Here is a 20,035-nt window from a genome sequence, read left to right as displayed (position 1 = left end):
TTCTTCAAGCAGTGGACAAAGCAGGTGGCTGCCAAACCACGTTATAAGGGAGCATTGCACAACTTTAAACGAGCATGTTCCCTAATTGATCAGCAATGAAACAATGTTAACCGGGATGACTTTAAGTGAGGAGTTTCTGTACTTACATGTAATATAGGTGCATTTTCTGTATCCATGTAACATATGTACCCAGCATCACAATAATAGCCAAAGGCTCAGTTGGGATTCATAAGGGTTAGTGGAACACCTACAAAATATGATTGTATTTGCATCCAGAAATTAAAAAGCCACTTTGTTTAAAAATAAAAATCAAGAGCATAAAACTAAACATAATGCATCTGTTATTGTTCATTGAAAGAGCAATATATTTAGCAGACCTTGTGATTTAAAAAGAATCTGCACTCATTTTGCTGAGCACAGCATTCTAAAAGTTCACATGGTGAGAGCCCTTTATTGTGAATGAATTGTAACTTGTATTAAAATGTGAAAGCATCATATTAAAATTGGTATTTTTGCATCTCTGCTGGTCTACTAATCATTTCAAAATTTATAATATTTGTGTCACCAGTGAGAAATGGGCATAATATCAAGCCATTGATGGTAAACAAGTTTCATTCCCACTTAAAGATTGAGAAGAAAAGAGAGAAATTCAAAAGAAGTCAACTGAGGACATGACTTATGAGAATAGTGAACTTAATTTGTTGAGTGCAAAAAGCTGATGCTAAGAGGAAACATTACAGGACAGAATATGAATTATGAATATTGGAAAAGAAGCAACGAATTACTGAAATTCAACACCAGTAATAAAATAAGGAACTATGGGCTAAGATTAGAGGAGGATGAATGTATCTAGGACGGCCTGCCAGACGATTTAATCTGGCCCTCGAGCTCTCGCTGGGGAGTGGGGTCAGGGCCTGCTCTGCATGCATGTGCCACAGCTCCGCGCAGCTCCCGGAAGCAGCGGCATGTCCCCCCCTCTGGCTCCTACATGTAGGAGCAGCCAGGCGGCTTCACACGCTGCCTCCACCCCAAGCGCCGCCCCCGCAGCTCCCATTGGCTGGGGACTGTGGCCAATGGGAGTTGCGGGGGCGGTGCCTGCGGACAGGGCAGCTCACAGAACCACCTGGCCACACTGCCACGTAGGAGCCAGAGAGTGGGACAGGCTGCTGCTTCCAGCAGATGCTTGAGGTAATCCCCACCCGGAGCCTGCACCCCCTCCCATGCCCCATGCCCCAACCCCCTATCCCAGCCCTGATCTCCTTCCCACCCTCCAAACCCCTTAATCCCAGCCTGGAGCACCCTCCTGCACCCCAAACCCCTCATCCCCAACCCCACCCCAGAGTCCACACCTCCAGCCGGAGCCCTCACCCCAAACCCCTGCCCCAGCCTGGAGCACCCTCCCGCACCCTGAACTCCTCATTTCTGATTCCACCCCAGAGCCCGCACCCCTGGCCAGAGTCCTCACCCCCTCCTGCACCCCAACCCCAATTTTGTGAGCATTCATAGCCCGCCATATAATTTCCGTACTCAGATTTGGCCCTTGGGCCAAAAAGTTTGCCAATCCCTGATCTAGGATGTTAGAGGAAACCTTTGGATAGTGAGAACACTAATAATAATTGTCACAATCACTAGAAATTTTTAAAAGAAGAGTTAAGTAGGTTTTGGTCAACCATGAAATCCTTTTTCCAGTCTCCCTGGCATGGTTTGTTTTTGTGGACCACAGCTGGGATTGTTGTACACTGCAATACAAGGTTTTAATATTAGCATTTTATAGACAAGTCCCCAAATACTTGAGCAATGACCTTTTGCCTAGCAATTGTGATAGGCTGTTCTGCTATCAGTCCCTAGGTTCATGCAGAACTTTGTTGTGTGTAGGAATTCCTTAGCTGAAGATTTTTCCTAGAATCGGGGCCTAACGGAAGTATGCCTTTTCAGGGTGTGCATACGTGCTTAAATCAGTGCCTTATGAAACTCCTTTTTAAGGGGAAGTTTACTATGCACTATATATTTTAATTGATCAATCCTTGACCTTTTGGAGTTGATATATGTGTGTGACATGGGAAAGTTTGCAACGTTGTTGGAGCTGTGTTGGAAGGTTTGACTATCATCCCTTTTGTTAATGGGGTGGTTTGCCTGATGACTATTGGGTTTACCTTTCTGTCCAATCAGTTTGATGATATTGGCTGTGTGGCTGGGCTGGTTGGTTTTTCTTTTAATTTTTTAATGTTTTTTTATTGTGTTTTTTGTGTGTGTTGGATGTCCTCAAATAGCATCTTTATAAGTTAGTTAAATAATTGGGGATAGGATAGTGCACTGGCAGGAGGAAGACAGACATTTATGGAGGAAGCTGTGGTGGTGCATTTAATATTTTATTTTTACAGGGCAGATGTTAGTGTACTGGAAAACAACTGGACAGTAGCTCAGTGTTCTGATTTGGGTGAAAGTCTCCACATGAAGCAGAGATTCTGTTAACTTTGTGGTAGCTTGTGGCTCAGCTCATTGTGGATGCAAATTGGATGTATGGTGTGTTTAATTTGCAAGAACCAAAACTAAATCCCAAAGAAATGGATTGTGCAACTAGAGAAACTCAAACCCACTTGAAATAAGGGTGAGGTTGGGTTCTACCCAGGTACATGAACATCAGGTCAGGCCAGTGAAATCTCCACAGACACAGGCTGATTGATTGCTGTTTCCATAGCTCAGCCCACTCAGCCAGCCATCTCAAACCCTCAGATCCCAGTTTCTTGTAAGACCTCCTCAGAGATTCAGAGTCATATAATTCTTGTCCTGGACACAGGTAGCTCTTTTCACAGGTCTCTGGAAATCAAAAGGGGATGCTAGGTGATGGGCTTGCCCCTCAGAACCTCAGTTGTCTGCAGAAAAAGGTCACTACCTTATCCATCCTGGAGAGGTTTTTGGTTCCCGGAGCCTATGTGTACTGTGACAAAGTCAGGCCGGACAGCTGAAAGAGGGTGCTAGAGAATTTGACAGTCACCAGAAACTGCTTTCAGACAGATTTACAGGTCTTCAATAGGTTTGTGTGGCCTGGAAGGCAGATATGTTAGACCTAGAATGTTAAAGGCCCTCTTCCCTACTAGCTGAGAAGGGATTACCTCAGGTCAGTTAGGGACACCTGAATCCAATTAAGGGCTGCCTGAGACTTTTTAAAGCCCCTTCTCAGAGAAAGGGGGAAGAGAGAGAGACAAGCTGCTGCCAGGCTAGAGGCAGCAGGGCAAGCTGCTCCAGAGAGGGGCTGTACTCCTTCTCATGGGGGAAACAGCCAAACCTGAGTGCTGGCTAGGGGAAGGACTGACACCCAAAGGCAAACAACGGGATGACGCCCCAGCTAGGAGGTAGGGAAAGGTTTCCCCCTTGGTTTTTGTATTTATGACACTGTTTCCTTTTTATTTGGTGAAGGATCCCCCCCTTAGATCGACCCTGAGGCCTACACTGAAAAGATGACCAAAGGGCTGATTTACCCCAGGCCTGCCATCGCCAGAGGGGGAAGCACTAAGTCTGGTGAGAAAAGGAGGTGCCTTGTCACAATACCCTCATGCTGGTTAGCCAGGAAACGGCCCTCCTGTCAAGAAGCTTGTAACTGAGCAGCAGCAGGTAACACCTCAGCTGCCTTTACATTGGAGGGGAATAGCGTAATCATGAGCTCCCTGGCCTAGGAGAGACACTTCAGAATCCCTAGAGCGAAGTTGATAGGGGACTCTGCTATTTAATGTGAAGGATGTAGGAATGCCTGTAATCTTTTATGAAGATTATATGTTCCACCTGTTTTTCTGATTGTCATTGTGTGGTTTACTGGATGAGAATAAGCGGTTCATTCAAGCAGCAGATACTTGCAGGAAAACGGAAAAATCGCTTCAGATAGCTGCACTTACCAGCGTCTAATGGACAATGCACATGTCATTCATTTTTTAAATTTCCCCTCCAACCATGCACAGCTCACCATTCTGGCTTGTAACTACAGGAGGGGAGGGGGGGTCTAAGTGGGGAAAAAGGGCACAAAGAACCTGGGATGGATAAAAAGACTACTGGTCACAAGTCCCCAAAGGGAAGATTTGCAGATATCTGAACTCAGCTGGACCTGCTGAGTAATCATGGTTGGCACCCAGGGCCTGAACTAGAAGTGGGAGAATGGCGGGATTCTATGCCGAGAGAGGTGAAGGTGCAGCCCTGGCAACCTGTGTAGTGCTCCATGAGACTGGAGAGGGATTAAAGGTGCACCTAGTCCTGAACTGTGACCTTTAACGCTAAGGATTTGGAGACACTAGTTAAGCCTGCTTTGTCGCAAACCTGCTGCCAGTGGGAATAGGACTGTTTCCGAAGTCCCTATTCTCTGAGGGTTGGTTTGGATATTCCCTGAACCACTTTCCAGACTGAAGAAAGGAGTTGCCTTTTCTGGTGGTCCCTAAAGATCCTGAGGAGGGAAGCAGCAGTTTGTTGCTCCTATGGAACCATGGAGGAAGTAATCTAGCCCCAGAATGGTGATGGTGGGGAGGAGAGGAGAAGAGAAGAGAAACAGTCATGGCACCTTGAAGATGTTTAATGTTAAAGGCAGAGAGGAATAGAGAGTGGTGCTCCCTGAAGCACTTAGACAGCACTCATTACCACGGCAAATGAACACCACTATTCAGTGATGTCTTTCTCTCCGTTTAACTCTTTTTTTTTTTTTTTTCCTGTGCCTTAGTAACATGACCCCAGCAGGCAGAAATGCCCACCTATTGTTTATATTTGGAAATAATTGCGTTTGCACAAGGATGTGCCCTTTACTAAATCTCAGTTTATTAAGTAGCAAACTATAATGTTTTTGTGATTTTTACAGTAACAAAGTGGAATATCCCTGGAGATTATTTTGGATCTATCAGATTTATATAAAAAGAAATTAGAGAGGATTCAAGGAGGTATGGTGATCAGACCCAGATTTGGTTTAGACTGCTTCAGCTTCAAACTTGTCATAATAGCTAGATTTTAGGTATAATATGGTTGGAATATTCCAAGGTTATATCAGCCCCAAATGATAAAAATTTCACCAAGATAAGCTGTTCATGTAAGGTTTCTACTATTCTGACCTGACATCTCAGTAAAATAATGGTTCTTGCATGATTTTGGTTCCATATGACCATAAATTGGAAAACAAACTTTTTTTTCAGTTTTGTATCTGACCTGAAACCAAGTGTGGTGATGGATTTGCATTCAGGTATCTGAAATTTGAAGGGGTTCAGATAGGAGGTACTGGTTCTTAACCTCCAAATTATCACATTTTTGGAGATTTTGTTTTGTAAAGACTGGTTTCATTAAAAGTCTTACTGAAGTTTCAGTAAGTAATGCTGCCTGCTAAATAAGTTTGTTCAGGCAGATCTGATTATCCCAGGGCAAATATTTACTGATCTAAAGTCCACATATTTAAAATATATAAACTATGGTACAGTATGGGTATATATTTGCAAAGATGTAATATGTATCTTGTACAATAACACCTCAGGGTAAATTTTACCTTGCTCTGAAGTCAGTGGGCTAACTTCATCCCCCAAATAAACTGATGAAACTTTGTTTGGCTTCTAGGGGACCAGTTTATTACAGCACAGAATTTCATCCATTGGGTGTAAATCAGGGCACAGTTTGTAACCTAGGCCTAGATTTTTAAAGATATGTATGTGTTGCTGAGATAAGTTTTGCAATGTCTAACTGATTAGGAGCCTAAATCTCATTTTCCTAAGTGATTTGAGCCCTTATGAGCCTAATCCCATTGACTTGCATAATAAAATTGCATGTATAAAATTAAAATTACATATTGTTTGCTCAAAAATTGTATTACCTTTAAAAATTGATGGGTTAATTGCTTTTGGTCATGACCACAAGTTACTGTGTAACACTGTGAAAGGAATTGGTGCAGTTCGCAAAAACATCATCATAATTAGTAGAGAGGTCAAGTTTATGGGCCTCCAAGTCAGGCTGGACGGATACTAAGACAAAATTAGGGAGCTTGCACTGCCCCTGCTTGGGCTTCACCTTCTTTGTGAAGAACTATATTATTCCAGTCTTTAGTGCTGTCAGTGGAGCGCTTTTGATGAGCACTAAAACTAAAAACAAATCTGGAAGCATTTCCAAAAGAATAATAAGAAGCATATAGACTCATTCCAAGCATCAACTTTAGAATGATGCTCCTTAGGTAAACTGAAACAAAACAAATATTGACTCATATGAGATACTGTGTCTGTGCAGTTAAAAATACCTTATTTCTCCACCTTTCTCACCATGTAATCACTGTATTATGCTTGCTGAAAATTATTTTTGGCATAATTCTCTCTTGAATTTTATGGTAGAAAGTTCTAATTTTCTTAACAAAAACTGAATTGTTTGATTCCAGAATATGGGTGCATGTTGTATAGGCTAAAGTCATAAATGTATAAACAGTATATGATATATAAGGAGGAGAGGGAAGGAAGGAAAGAGAGAGATTTTCTTGTACCTTAAGCAGTTACTGCCTAATTCATTAGGAAAATCACAAACAAGCAAACTTTGAAAGCCTGGATTACAAAATATACAGATTATAGCAGAAAACATGAGCCTTAGAAAATATCTCTTCATTGTGGCTGTATCACATGCACATACTCATGTGAACTACAAATTGGACTTTTTTACCTGCTCAACTGTATATTTAGAGCCAGAGGCAAGTGCAGCATTTTCTTAGCAATTTTCTATAAGGTAGTATTGTGCTGGCAATTTGCTACAATATCTTTCTGTTTTTGATCTTCTGATACAAAAGCATAGTGTTACAATCTTTTATGGCTGAAAACAAATACTGTGCATTGTTTGCTAGGTACAATACAAAGGAAATGTGATTGTGTGAGAGAGCATTGCTAATGTATTATGTTACTGTACTGTGGGCCTCTTGGGGAAAGTGACTTCAGGTTTCTCTGAAGTAATTTTACCAGAATTGCTACTTTATTGCTGACAGTTCAATAACTATCAAAATAACTTTGTGCACCAGCAAGAGAGACTTGTGTTTATTTTTGGATAATTTGTTACTGCCTCAGTGGAACCTATTCAGAGCCTTCCAATCCTGGGGTGAGGTTCTGTGCTGTACAATTGAGATACATCCTGATCCTAGGCTTCTCTGGAGGCTGAAACAGTCCCTGACATAATTTAGGGGTGGCCAACCTGAGCCTGAGAAGGAGCCAGAATTTACCAATGTACATTGCCAAAGAGCCACAGTAAAAAGTCAGCAGTGTCCCCTGCTCCCTGCACCTCCCAATCAGCTGTTTCATGGCATGCAGGGGGCTCTGGGGCGGGGGGGGGGGGGAGTGAGGGCACTGCAGGCTCAGGGGAGGGAGTGGGAAGGGGTGGAGTGGGGGCAGAGCCAGGGGTTGAGCAGTGAGCACCCCCTGGCACATTGGAAAGTTGGCGCTTGTAGCTCCAGCCCCAGAGTCGGTGCCTATACAAGGAGCCACATATTAACTTCTGAAGAGCCACATGTGGCTCCGGAGCCACAGGTTGGCCATCCTTAATTTAGATAACCCTGGGGGGCTGTCCAAGTTACATCAGCCCCTCCTTGCCCCATGGGCCACAAAGATGCCTGAAGTCTCTGTAGTGTTGTTCCTACTCCTCTTGCCTCCTATGCTTGTGAGAGGGTCCTCAGAGAACAGCTTTACTTCTGCTGTTGTGCCTGTGCCTGGGGAATTCTCCGCACTCTGATCCAGGGCTTTTAGGGCCCCTTTATGCCACTTGGATTACAGGTCCAGAGCAGGGGAGAGGATTTTACCCTTGATGTTCTTGTCTGAGCAAAGCATTTAAACACATGCCAAACTTTTAAACCATGTAATTATTAGAGGGCTTTCCCTCAACCCTCCCACTTTCCTGATTCTTGTCACACAGACAGCAAACAGCAAAAGACCAGAAGTCTGAAGTGCAAACAATGCGATGTTTATTGGGGTTAGTTTCCAAGCAAGCATATTCCAAAGCCCTTCACACCAGTCGGGCTTATTTCTATACGCCAATAGAGTCTGTTCCCCAGTGTTCTGTTCCCAGCTCTGACAACGCAGAGCCTTGCCTGTGTCCCTGTTCCCATCCCCCCTCCGTGCCAGCAAGCATAATTCCAATTTCCCCTCCACTTCCTGTTTGATCCGAGGTTTATATAGTAGTAATGTCAGCTATACCTTAACCAGTCATTTTACTGAAATTTAACTAACCAATCCTAGCATATTGTAACATAATTCTCTAACCAATTATATCCCACTACCCTAATTAACTTACACCTAGCAAAATTAATTATACAGCAGACAGAAACAATTAGAGAACCAGGCAGATTAACAATAGAAAAGTGGGGGCCATAAAAATAAAACTACAGAAATGAGGGTTTCAGAACCACAACCATTGAGAAGTGATTTCTTGCCAGACAGGATGCTATCAAACTAAGTTTTCTTTAAACATCTTAAGATCCGTTTCTTTATCTGGTGGTGATGGGCATGATCAGGACAGGATCATCTTCCTAACAGCCCAATACCACCTTATTTTGATGTGACTGGTTTGGAATACGAGGATGTGACCATACGCTTCCCAGCTTATGGCTGCCCCTGCTGCATAGCCAAAGGCCTTAGCCTAAGAACAAGGCCTCACACTGTCCTATTGAAAGAAGGTCCATACACAGGTGGACTGTGATTTTGATTTTTTGTTTTTATAGCTCTGTAGCTAGCTAAGTGATAAAACTACACCTAAGTTCTTAAAGTATAGGCCTTTACAGGCAGACCTGAATATATTCTAACAGTAGTTAACTCCCTTTCGCTTCAGTGCTTAACTGCTTTGCTGAATCAGGGCCTAAAAGGAAACCTTACATTGAGCTGTAGTGTGTCAAAAGCTAGTTTAAAAAAAGAAAGAAAGAAAAAAGAACACCACTGGTGCTACATTTTATATCTGTGTTGAAATTACCATAGTTAAAGACGGTCTCTGCACATTTCTTGGGAAGAACTGAGAGACTTGGCAAGCTCTTATCCAGAACTGATAGGATAATGGATAGGAGCACCAGTGATAAAATCCTAGTGCCCCCATCTTAACATGTACTGTATAAAGAAAAAGCATTAGGTAGCTACCTGGCACTGGAAACATTTGTTTTCGCTTTCACTTTCTTTGGCTTTCTCTGGAATGCTGCCCTTTTATTTAAAGTGACATAAAATTGAATTTACACAATTTGAGGGGGTAAGCCATATGCATTGCAAAACTTAACAACAGGCAATCCTAAATAAATTTCTAAAGCAATTATAATTTGAGGCCTTGTTCCAGGAAAGCATCCTTATTCAGGAGGTGTAAGTACAGCCTTCAATTCCAGTGAAATCCAAGAGTTACTCATGGTTGAAGTTGAATACGTGCCCCTCCTGAAATAAAGATGGACATAATCATGTGCTTCAATTCTTTCCTGAATTGGGATCTGGGTTTGCATGTAATATTAAATCTGGAATCTTTTTTCCTTTATTGATTTAAATTATTATACACTAAGCATTAAACTGCTCATCAATAAGCATGCCTGATTGTAAACTGTGTAGTTAATGTTGCATTTTATTTTAGACATATTTAATGTAACTCTACACACAGTCATAATTACCTAATTTATATGATACTGAAAAGGAGCCATGTATATGTGTGTGCTATTCTTAAATGAATACTTATTATAGAAAATTAGAAAGCACCACTGAATCCAAATGTAGTAAAAAGAAAATAGTGTAATATCACAACCGGTTGACTTCATTGTTTTCATCATAAAGTTGTTAAACCGAGAAGTCGGAAATACTATGTACATAGCTTCTTCTGTTGGTAAATACAATTTAATAAAAGCATATTTAGGCTGAGATTTTCAAAGGAGCCCACGAGAGAGTTAGGTGCTAAACTCCCATGGAAAGTCAGTGGAACTCTTTTAGGACTCTGAAAATTCCAGCTTTAATTTTTAAAAAGTTGTATTGTTCTGTAGAACCCAAAGTTACTGTGTTAAGAAAAAAAAAAAGGGAAATAAACATAGCTTGCAAAGGAAGGACCTGTATTTCTAGCAGTACTGGCAAACTTTCCAAATGTAAATAACCTTTACAGTCTGATTTGTTTCTGCAGGATTGCAGCATTCCAGAAATAGAGTTTTGCCCACAAGGTGGCACAGAGGGGTTTCCTGTCTGCATACAGAGTGCAGTTGCCAATTTAGAAGAACTGGATGTTGAAAGCACCTTTTACATAATTGTCAAGTCAGGAGTGTGAGTATTGGAGTTCTTTACTAGTAGTTTGCAAGCTGGTGGAATGACATATCAGGAAAAAACACTTGCAGTCAAAAAGGATTTTTCTAAAGGCATGGTATTTATAAAAATAAGTTAACATAGACTCCCTAGTTTAAATTTCAGCCCAGTTCTATGATTCCTTGGTGTGCAGCTTGACTCTCTCAATGGCATTCTCCCTCTGTTCCCCTTGTAGACCTTTCCTTGACCACCTGTATAAGTAGAGGAGGAAGCTCAGCTAGAGTCAACTTCTTGTTCACTGGAGACCGGTAGTGTCCTTTTACCCAACCACACTGTTAAAAGCATAACAGTGTGAGTGAATTCCAGAAAATACTGCATCACTTAAGCACTCCTGAAGTGGCAACTGTACCCTTACTTTCTGTGTGGTTAGTCAGAAGGCTATGCAAGATGATCCAAATCCAGACTCCCTCACCAGTCCAGCACTTTGTGTTTAGCAAAGGGAATAAGTTTGTCAGGTCGGTGCACAGAACTTCCAGGTCCTTTCATTCTAGAGTGAGATGTTTTCCTCTTTTCCAGAATCATTATGGAGTCACAGGAGTCACTCAATGGTTAGGGTTGAAGCTAGCTTCCCATTATGAATCCAGCTTCCTTGAAGCTTCACATGCAACTTCTGATCCCCAGGCAGAATTTTTTTGTGAAGTTTGGAAAAAAAATTAGAAAATGAGTTTTAAAGCTATGAGAAAAGGAAAGGAGAAAAGTGTCTTATCTACAGTAATTTTTGATTGCTTACAATTTTCTAGATAGCAAGTTTTAAGCACTTGATACTCCACGTGCATATCAGCCCCCACCTCCATTCTTCATCACTGTCCACTAGTCTCATATCCCACCCACTATAACCCACCTAGTCTTTCCCCACCTCACCCTTACACACATGCTTCCTTCTGACATGACAGTCTGAAGGAGGGAGCCATGCTTCAAGGATCTTAATATCAAAATAGGAGCTCCTAGTTTTTGAATAAATGTAGTGAATGAACATATTCTAATAAGTCTGATGCAAACCCCAGTGGAATCAATGCAAAGATTTCGATCTTATTTTGAATCATCAGTTCATGATCAATTTTGATGCCGGTGTTGGTCTCCAGATATTTGTAGTCATCAGTAGTAATCTTCAGGTTTTGCTTATTCACAGTGTAACAAGATGGCCTTTTATGATAAGTGACAGATGTTTTCTTGTCTTATTTCTTCTGGATTAGATATTGAAGGAATCTTAATTTTCTAAGATTGTTGCAACACATTCAAAATCCTAATGTTTAAATATATTTTGTAGTTAAGATACTTTATGTATCTGGTGCATATTGTCTAGCCCTGATGGATACAATCAAGAAAAGAATGTACGCTCTTAACATATTTAATTGTTTTAAATAAGTCATTTTCTCTCTTATTGCTTCAGATGGATTGCCTATTCAGACCTTAATTACAAGGGAGAGATGATAGTTTTGGAAGAAGGCAACTCACCATCTGAAATTTCTGCAGCAGATGTGAAATCTCTGCGTCCCCTAAAAATGGTGAGGACGTTGTGATTCTCTGAATGATGCACCCCATTTAATGATTTAGTCTAAAGATAACTTTGAGTTGAATATTCTCTTTACAGTTTTTTTAGAGATTTTTGCATTTGTAACTTACATGTCATGCAGTGATGTATTACAGTGCGTTTGCCATTCATCTGAAAAGTTGCTACGCTCCCACATCTGCACATTTAGAGCTCCAAAATAAGTCTAGGAAGGCTGTATTACTTGGCACTGGGAGAAGAGATAGGTGCACGTTTGCAGCTCATACCTCTCTCACGTGGGTCAAATCAGAGCAGTCCAAGATTTGGGAAAGTTAAATTTGGGATTTCATATTCCCCATGTTTAGGAGTTTTTGGATGTAGACTGTAGGTGTGGTCTATTATAGATACAAAATTCGGATCCAGTTCTGGGTTTTTGGTCCATCTGCAGTTTGGATGTGGTGGTGATGAACTGTGATGTTGCAACACACTGACAGTGCAGATTGTGACAGCAAATTTCTATAGAGGTATAATATTCTTCCTATTTTGTTTTCAATGCAAACTTCCAGAGCTTTGGGAATGCTCAAGTCAGAGAGGAACACCTGATCAATGCCGTAGGACATCTTAGTAAAAGAACTTGTGTCAAGAGGATGAGGATTAAGTGCCTCTTTAAATAAGACCAAAAGTTGTGCCTTTAGAGTTGTGCAGTTTTTGCTGGAACCAACAACAACTGGTTATAAAAGGTTCTTCAGAAAACCTTTGCATACTGGTACAGCTAGAATCTGCTGCAGGTGCCAGGTCAGAAGAAGAAATAACAGATGTAAACTGCTTGGTAGTCCTCCTGTGACTATGCATTGCATAGCAATCTTGATACACAGGCAGCCTAATACTCCTTTGATGGACAGCTTGTGGATATAAACATGGAAAGGGATGGATACAGATACAATGGCACATAGCTTTAATGTGTGCATAAAGATTCCAAAGGGAGATTTTCAAAACTACAAGGGACAGTTACATGCCCAGCTCCCACTGAAAGTCAGTGTGAGTTGTTCACCTGCCTTCCAATTGTGCCTTTGAAAATCTCTCCCCTGTTCTCCAAATATGTTGACGGATTACAACAATCCTTGACTACTGTTTCCAGAGCTGGAACATTGTGCCATGTTGTGCGTCCCTTCACAGATGGCTTACATTGTTCTCATTCCTGGGAATTTACCCTTCAGCCTGTGTTCTGGTGAAATAAGTTTTGATATAAATAACTTTTTGGTATACGATCCTTACTGCTTTAAGAAAACTTGTAAAATATGTGGTACAGTTTTAAAAGTTACTTTAATTTTTTTTAATCTGATCAGTGGTATAAGTGAATGACATAAGTAGTAAATACTTGGATCTGTAGTGCAAGTAAAGACAAACATGTATAAAGTGTTTTGGTTTTTTTATTCATTTATTTTTATTGGTTTTATTTTATTTTATTTGGTTTTATTTTTTTATTTATTATTATTTTTTATTTTTTAAACATTCTATGTTTGTAGATCATTTTTTATAGGCATTCCTTGGTTTTGTGAATTATCAATGTATTTAAATGTCAATTAGATTCAACACAGACTAGAATTGTCTAGTATAGCTGCAAGAACTGCATACTTCTCTAGGGTTATAAAATGTACACATATGGAAATATAATTTCAGATTTTATGTAATGATTTATTTATGTATTTTATATCTTAGGGTGGACTAAAGGTACAAATGCCTATGAATGTTAAGGTAAGTACCGAGCATGCTGCCAGTAAAAGATTCTGTCAGAGAGACCCTGATTTAAGACTACTTCCTTTTCTTAGTGAGGGATATACCTCTTCTCTATTGTCTGTGGAATATTAGATTAGGCATTCTGCATCTGCCTGCTTCCTAAAAAAATTCTGTGATGCTACACAGCCCAGGAGTTACATGTGCTTTGAGAGACATAAAAGCTGTGGCAGGATTTTTTTCCAAGAAAAATGAATGTCAGTTATCTGGAGAAGAATTTTAAAGGAAGTATAGTCTGAAGTGAGTTTCTCCTGGTTGACACATCCACAGGCATCGGTGAACAAAGGACCTCTGTAAATCAAATGTCTACTTCACCACATTGAAAAAATAAGAGAAAGGAAATACACTGTCTCCTCTCCACCTCTTCCCACCCCCACTGCAAGAGTCAAATCATGATAGGGAGGGCCCATCTTCTGGAGCACATTGGTGTGTGTGTGTGATTGGAGTCCAGTTGGAGGGTGGGAAGGGAGGCCAGAAACGTTTCTTTGCTTTTGCTCTACCCCTTGCAGTTCCTCAGAAACATATATGGCCCCAGTTAACTTATTAAAAAAAAAAATCTGTAGCCTGGCCATTTGCATGCCAGAGCCATACCCGTAGAAGGGAGTTACTCCAGCACACAGTGCATGTGACGCTGGTGAAGGGTGAACAGGTGAATCCAGAATGAGGAACTGTGCAATGCAAGAGGTAAGGAACCCATAGAATTTTCCTGCACTGAGGCAGCTCTTCAAATCCAACAAATTCTGATAAGGTTTTTTTGGTTTGGCTTTTTTAACTGTACGTCCAATGGAGGCTGTCTTGTTCCTCTATTCATGTCTATCAGCCACAGATTGCTTGGCTGGGAAGGCCTTGGATATTTTATGCTGGATCAGGCTTATGGTGTCTCATTATCACTCAGCTCTAATGAAACTTTATGAATCTAGAGTATTTCATGGATTTTAAATATATGGGGTGAGATTCTCACCCCTGCTTGCTTCTTTACACTGAATGAAAAGGGCTGGAGCAGCATAAAGGAGCTCTAAGAGCCCCAGATCCAGCTTTGAGAGAATTCCCGCAGCACAGGATTTGAGGAACATAGTCATAAGATTGCTCTCTGCGAACACTCTTGCAAGCCTCAGTATAGGCAGCCTGGGAGGGGCATGCTGGGGCTGGCAGCACTGCAGAGATTCTAGGTGGCCTGGGGAAGCTGCCTTTACTTAGGGCTTCTCACATGGAAAATTGTATCAGCGTAACTGTACTGCTTTAGTTATACTGGTATAACTCCGCATGTGGCCACTCTTGTTCAGGTATAGGTGTCCACACAGGCAGTTATAGTGATATAATTATATTGGTATAACTATACTGGTAAATTTTCCTGTGTAGATAAGCCCTTAGACAGCCTGCTAAGGCTGTCTAAATCATACCAGGGCTTCTCCAGACCCTGGAGCAACCTGCAATCGGGAGGGCTCAGAAGGCACTGTACAGAATTTCCACCATGGTGGCTGCTGAGAAAAAAATTGCATTCCTGGGCAATGCTGCACTATATGTGTCAAATTTAAGATTACTAAAAGTTAAAGTACTAAATACATTGTTTCAAACCACATTCTCCAGATATTAATATATGAGAGAAAACATTTTGGAGGATGGGCCAAAGAGCTTTCTGGAAACATTGATACTATCCCAGCACTCTTTAGAAGTGATGAGGATTTCCAGGGAATTGGATCAATACGTGTCATTGGTGGAGTGTGAGTATATTTCATTTTTGTATTTAATGTTCTCTGTAAATAGATAAATGACAAATTACTCTCTCTATATATAATCTAATTACAATCAAGGTTTCCAAAAATAGCCCTAGGATAAACCACAAACATTTATGCCCCTTTGTGGCAGGGGTGGGATGGGGTGTTGGAACCTCGCCCCTCCCAGGTTCCCATGCCCATCTCTCTATGGGCAGCCAGTTGCGGCCTAATGGCCTCCTTCCACACAATCACCCTTGGACGGCGAGGTAGTGCGGCCTATTGGCCAGAGTCCAGGTAACTCGCCCCACATGTCGGGGCAGTTTGGCCCAGTGGCCAGAGTTCATATAAATCGCTCCCCACGTTGGAGCAGTGCGGCCTAATGGCCAGAGTCTATACAATCCCCCTTGCAAGTGGGGTAGTGCAGCCTAGCAGCCAGAGTCCATAGGATTCCCATGGTGCAGGGGAGTGGTAGGGAGACCCGGGCCTGCCCTCTCCACCGAGTCCCGACCCAGGGCCCTGGTAGTGGCAAGCTCCCCTTGCCACCAGCTCGGGGGGATCTGCCCGCAACTCGCCGAGTGTCTGTGTGGCTCTAATGCTGTTTGCCTCTAAAGCTCCCCTGGGTCACTTCCTACCATAAACTCCAGGTTCTCTGCTTCGGGGGATCCTCCAGTCTGTTCCCCTCCTGTGACGTCCTTCGTCTGGGTATCAGGGTGCATCCCGATTTGGCTGGCCTCCGGATCCTGGTGCTCCAGCTGTCCCTCCTCAGGAGCTGGCAGTGTGCCTCCCTCCCTTCTGGCAGTCCACTCAGACTGAGCAGCTCTGCAGGCTTTTATACCTGTTCTCCAGTTGGAGACTGCCCAGCAGAGCTTCTGGGGCGGGACTTCCTCTGCTAGGAAGGAAGGGTTAACCCCTGCGGTGCCAGTGCGAGGCTGCTCTGCCCCGTCACAGTCTTGGAACAAACATTTGTGGAGTGTCTATACTAACATACGAAAATGTGTTAAATAACAAGGTAATTGGCAATCAGTTAAGGTGAGTTAAATATAGTATAGACAATATCTTTTGTGGGCAGGGGAAGGAATGGATTGACTTTTTTTTTTTTTTTTAATCTTAAGCCTTGTCTTCACTAGGAAAAAGGGTATGTGTTTAACTTGTGTTAGGTAATACGTGGTAACTGACACAAAGTAAAATCCTAGTGCAGACAAGGCAGTTTGTGGTTTTCACATGAATTAACAGGTTGAAGTAAACCTTAGATTCCATACTCATCCATTTGATCTACTAATTCATGTAAAAGCTGAAAGGGCGTCATCTTCACTAGGATTTTACCATGTGTCAGTTATCATGCATTTGCTAAAATGAGTTTACAACACACCTTTCTTTTCCTAGTGAAGATGTACCTGGGATTGATTCTGCATTGTTCTGCCTATTATGTAGTCATTTACAGTTGTGCAAAGTGGGTGTAAAAAGCTACCATTCCGATTTGGTAGCATTTTAGCCTCACTTTCCATGGTTATATAAATGGTTATCTAACATCTAGAGACTGAGGATATGTCTACACTAGAAACACTACTGTGGCACAGCTGCGGTGTTGGAGTGTAGATACTTAGTACAGTGAAGAAGGGGTTTTCCCATCACTGTAATAAATTCATTTCTCCAACAGGTGGTAGCTAAGTTGACAGAATTCTTCTGTCAACCTAGTAGTGTCTGCACCGGGGCTCAGGTTGGCTTAATTACATAGCACAGGGCATGACATTTTTCACAGCCCTGAGTAATGTAGTTATGCCAGCCTAATTCTTTAGTGTAGAACAGCCCTGAGAGAATCAGGCCTTTGGTGCATATCCCACAGCTCTGTATAACAACTAACCAACTCACTGTTCCTTCAACCCCACCAAGACTGCCACTTTATCTAACAGTGCATGAAAAGCCTATAAAATGAAGGTTTCTGCTAGAGAGATCAGCAGTGAAATAGCTAGCAATGACATTACAATTGTCAAGGTTTCCAAGTTAACTCCCAGTAAAATGACTGGGATGGTATGCACTTATGCAGTTATTATGTCATGTTGTTTGGAGGGTTTCACAATCACTACATTCATAGAAAACTTAAATGTCAATACCTAAAGACACTACTCAAAGACATTATGGACCAGCTCTCTGGAAAACTTGATATTTTAAAAGTTATCCTTCTGTCTAGTGTGTGGGGTTTTTTTTTCTTTTTTTACAATAACTTGAACAGCTGAACTAATCTAAACCAAATGTTATCAAAGATAAATCCATTTTTTGTCTGCCAAACTTCAGCCCTGACAAAATTTGTACAGCAGTTGTAAATCCTGGCAGGAAAGTTTTAATGAAAGAAATACTCAGAGCCTTTGCCATTGTCGTATGAGCTGGTGTTGCTATAATGTGCATATTGTAAACTCTGTCTTATGAATATTAAAGCTTAACTGACAGTACTTGAGTGTACATTCTTATTTTTAAAATATCTTTTAAGTTTGATTAGTCTAATTTGAATGGGAACTTTTAATTCCACATCACTTTATAGCACAACTTTTGGAAGCCTTATAAAGCTTCTTGTGCTATTGTGCACTTTTTCAAAGTAAAAGTAATTGAGGACACTCAAAATTGATGCAGAAATTTATTTTTAATCCAGTCTTATCTATTCAGAATATTTTAAAATGGTACAATTCCCTGCTTTGCAAATCAAAAGTATTTTACATATGCATTATTTTTATACATGTTCTATTTTATTGGATTTAGGAGTATCTCTTGGTTAGAGTAGAGGACACTGACTCCATAGAAGTCAATGGGAGTTTTGCCATTGACTACAACATGGCCAGGATTTCACGCTGTGTCAGCATTCCTGCTTCAACTGATAACTCTCTGCATGACCCTTAAGGTTCTAGCCATTACATTTACGAAAATGTGTTGAAATGCGCTATCAGACTATGATAGAAACATTTTTCAAGAGTGTTGGTGCATTACACAAGTAAACTATTGTTGGAGATCACATAATAAAATGGAGTATTGATCCACAAAGAATGCTTGGTTGGTCTGTGTTGTAATCTGAAATAACAAGCATTGCTTTGTTCCTCAACTGAGGTTGTGATATTTATCTTAGGAATTTATGATGTTCTTTTCTCCTTTTATTCTTGGTATGATGCTGTTGTACTTTTTCCTCTAATTGTTTTCTTTCCTTGTGGTTACTTTAGGTGGGTTGCCTATGAAAAGGAACGATATAAAGGCCGTCAGTACCTGCTGGAGGAGGGAGATTATGAAGATGTGCACTCATATGGGGGAATTAGCAGTGCCCTCTTGTCTTTTCGGTTCCTACAGGCTGTAAGTACCACTCCTGATTTGCTAATCTGTTTCTCGCTTCACTCTTTTTTCCATTTAATTTGAGTTAAACATGGATTGATAGATCAAAAGAGAGATTATTTTTTCTTTCACTTTTGTGAGGTCACCTCATGTTTGGTTGTTTCCCATCCCTCCCCCACCCAACCACATGCTTGCAGAAAAATCTCCTTTTTTCTTTTTTTTCAGCACTCCAATCTGTACAGTGAAAATTACAGTGTTTTGTGGAGAATGATATAGGTTCTAGGAGGTCCTTCTTCAAGAAAAGAATGTATAATATTACAAAATTCCTTGCCCTGTTACAGAATTTTCCAAACCCCTCCATACAAGAAATGTCACTTTTTAAGAGTGAGACGATGCATCTTTGTCCTTGTTTGACCCCATCACTGTAGTCTCTGAATGTCTTTTGTGTGCTGCCTCAGCCACTTTGTGTTTTTTGGAAAGTATGAACATGTGCTGCGTTGCTCTGTCTTGCTTTTGTTTGTAGTTGCTGATTTTCTCGGCAATGGTGCAAAACTACATAGGGTGCAGGTTCCTGTTTCAGCTGTTTAGCCTCTAGAATAAATACAAAAGTGTGATTTACTTACGTGTAGTAGTTCTTTATTAACATAAAATAGCTTCTCAACACAGTGGCTGTTGCAAGCCTTACCACGGTATTACACTCTGCCTCAGTGATTTTGTGCCAGAAGATTTTGGCCGTGAAAATTATCATAGTGAGAAAATTCCTGTAATTAAGATGTTGTTAGTAGGGATGATGATGAAGTACCAGTGAAAACTGAGCCACAGTCTGATGTTGAAAGAAATCTTGGATACTTCATGGATTAGAAGGACATGGGATTAGAACATCTTTATCACTTCCTTTCTTCAAGTATGCTTCTATTTAATTTAAAAAGAAACTTTGTAAGCAGCTGTAAAAGACTGTTTCCTTCTGAGAATTGAAGAGCAGCCACTGTAAGATTACATATTGCAATGCACTATCCCATGAGCCAGCAACATTTGTTAAAATGGTGGCACAACTCGACAGGTCTATCACATAACAAGTGTAGTGCTTATTGTACAGGTAATGTGAAAATAGGACTTTTTTTAGAGCAATGACATCTCCTGCAAAGAAGGGTCTGCTAGTTTTGCTGGGATTGATAGAACCTGCATTTCAGTATATTTTTCCACAGCTTTCTGAAAAAAGGTCTCAAAAAACACTAAAGGAAAAATGTTTGATATTCACCGCTGAAGTTTTAGGAATTTTTTGTTTTAGATTTAGGCATGAAGTATTGTAGTCTATACCCACTTCAGATATCTGTTTAGCACATATTTGGACATTTGAAAAGATATGATATTTATAAGGAAAAAGTGTAACTGTTACTATATTCTGATATACAATATTACTGATTTAAACTGTTCTGTTTTCTGTTGTG

General features: G+C 40.9%; 1 protein-coding gene across 1 annotated transcript in view; it reads left to right on the top strand.

The window, feature by feature from the left end:
* CRYBG3 (crystallin beta-gamma domain containing 3) overlaps positions 1 to 20,035 on the top strand; it is a 123,812-nt gene that overhangs the window by 64,587 nt on the left and 39,190 nt on the right. Inside the window, exons 8-12 of the mRNA XM_074946918.1 lie at positions 10,105 to 10,241; positions 11,671 to 11,785; positions 13,489 to 13,524; positions 15,151 to 15,284; positions 18,482 to 18,608. Of these exons, the coding sequence (XP_074803019.1) occupies positions 10,105 to 10,241; positions 11,671 to 11,785; positions 13,489 to 13,524; positions 15,151 to 15,284; positions 18,482 to 18,608 (549 nt within the window). The remainder of the gene's footprint in view (positions 1 to 10,104; positions 10,242 to 11,670; positions 11,786 to 13,488; positions 13,525 to 15,150; positions 15,285 to 18,481; positions 18,609 to 20,035) is intronic.

Source organism: Natator depressus, chromosome 1 (assembly GCF_965152275.1).
Source record: "Natator depressus isolate rNatDep1 chromosome 1, rNatDep2.hap1, whole genome shotgun sequence".
In the NCBI taxonomy this organism is placed as follows: domain Eukaryota; kingdom Metazoa; phylum Chordata; order Testudines; family Cheloniidae; genus Natator; species Natator depressus.
This window is presented reverse-complemented; position numbering and strand designations above follow the sequence as displayed.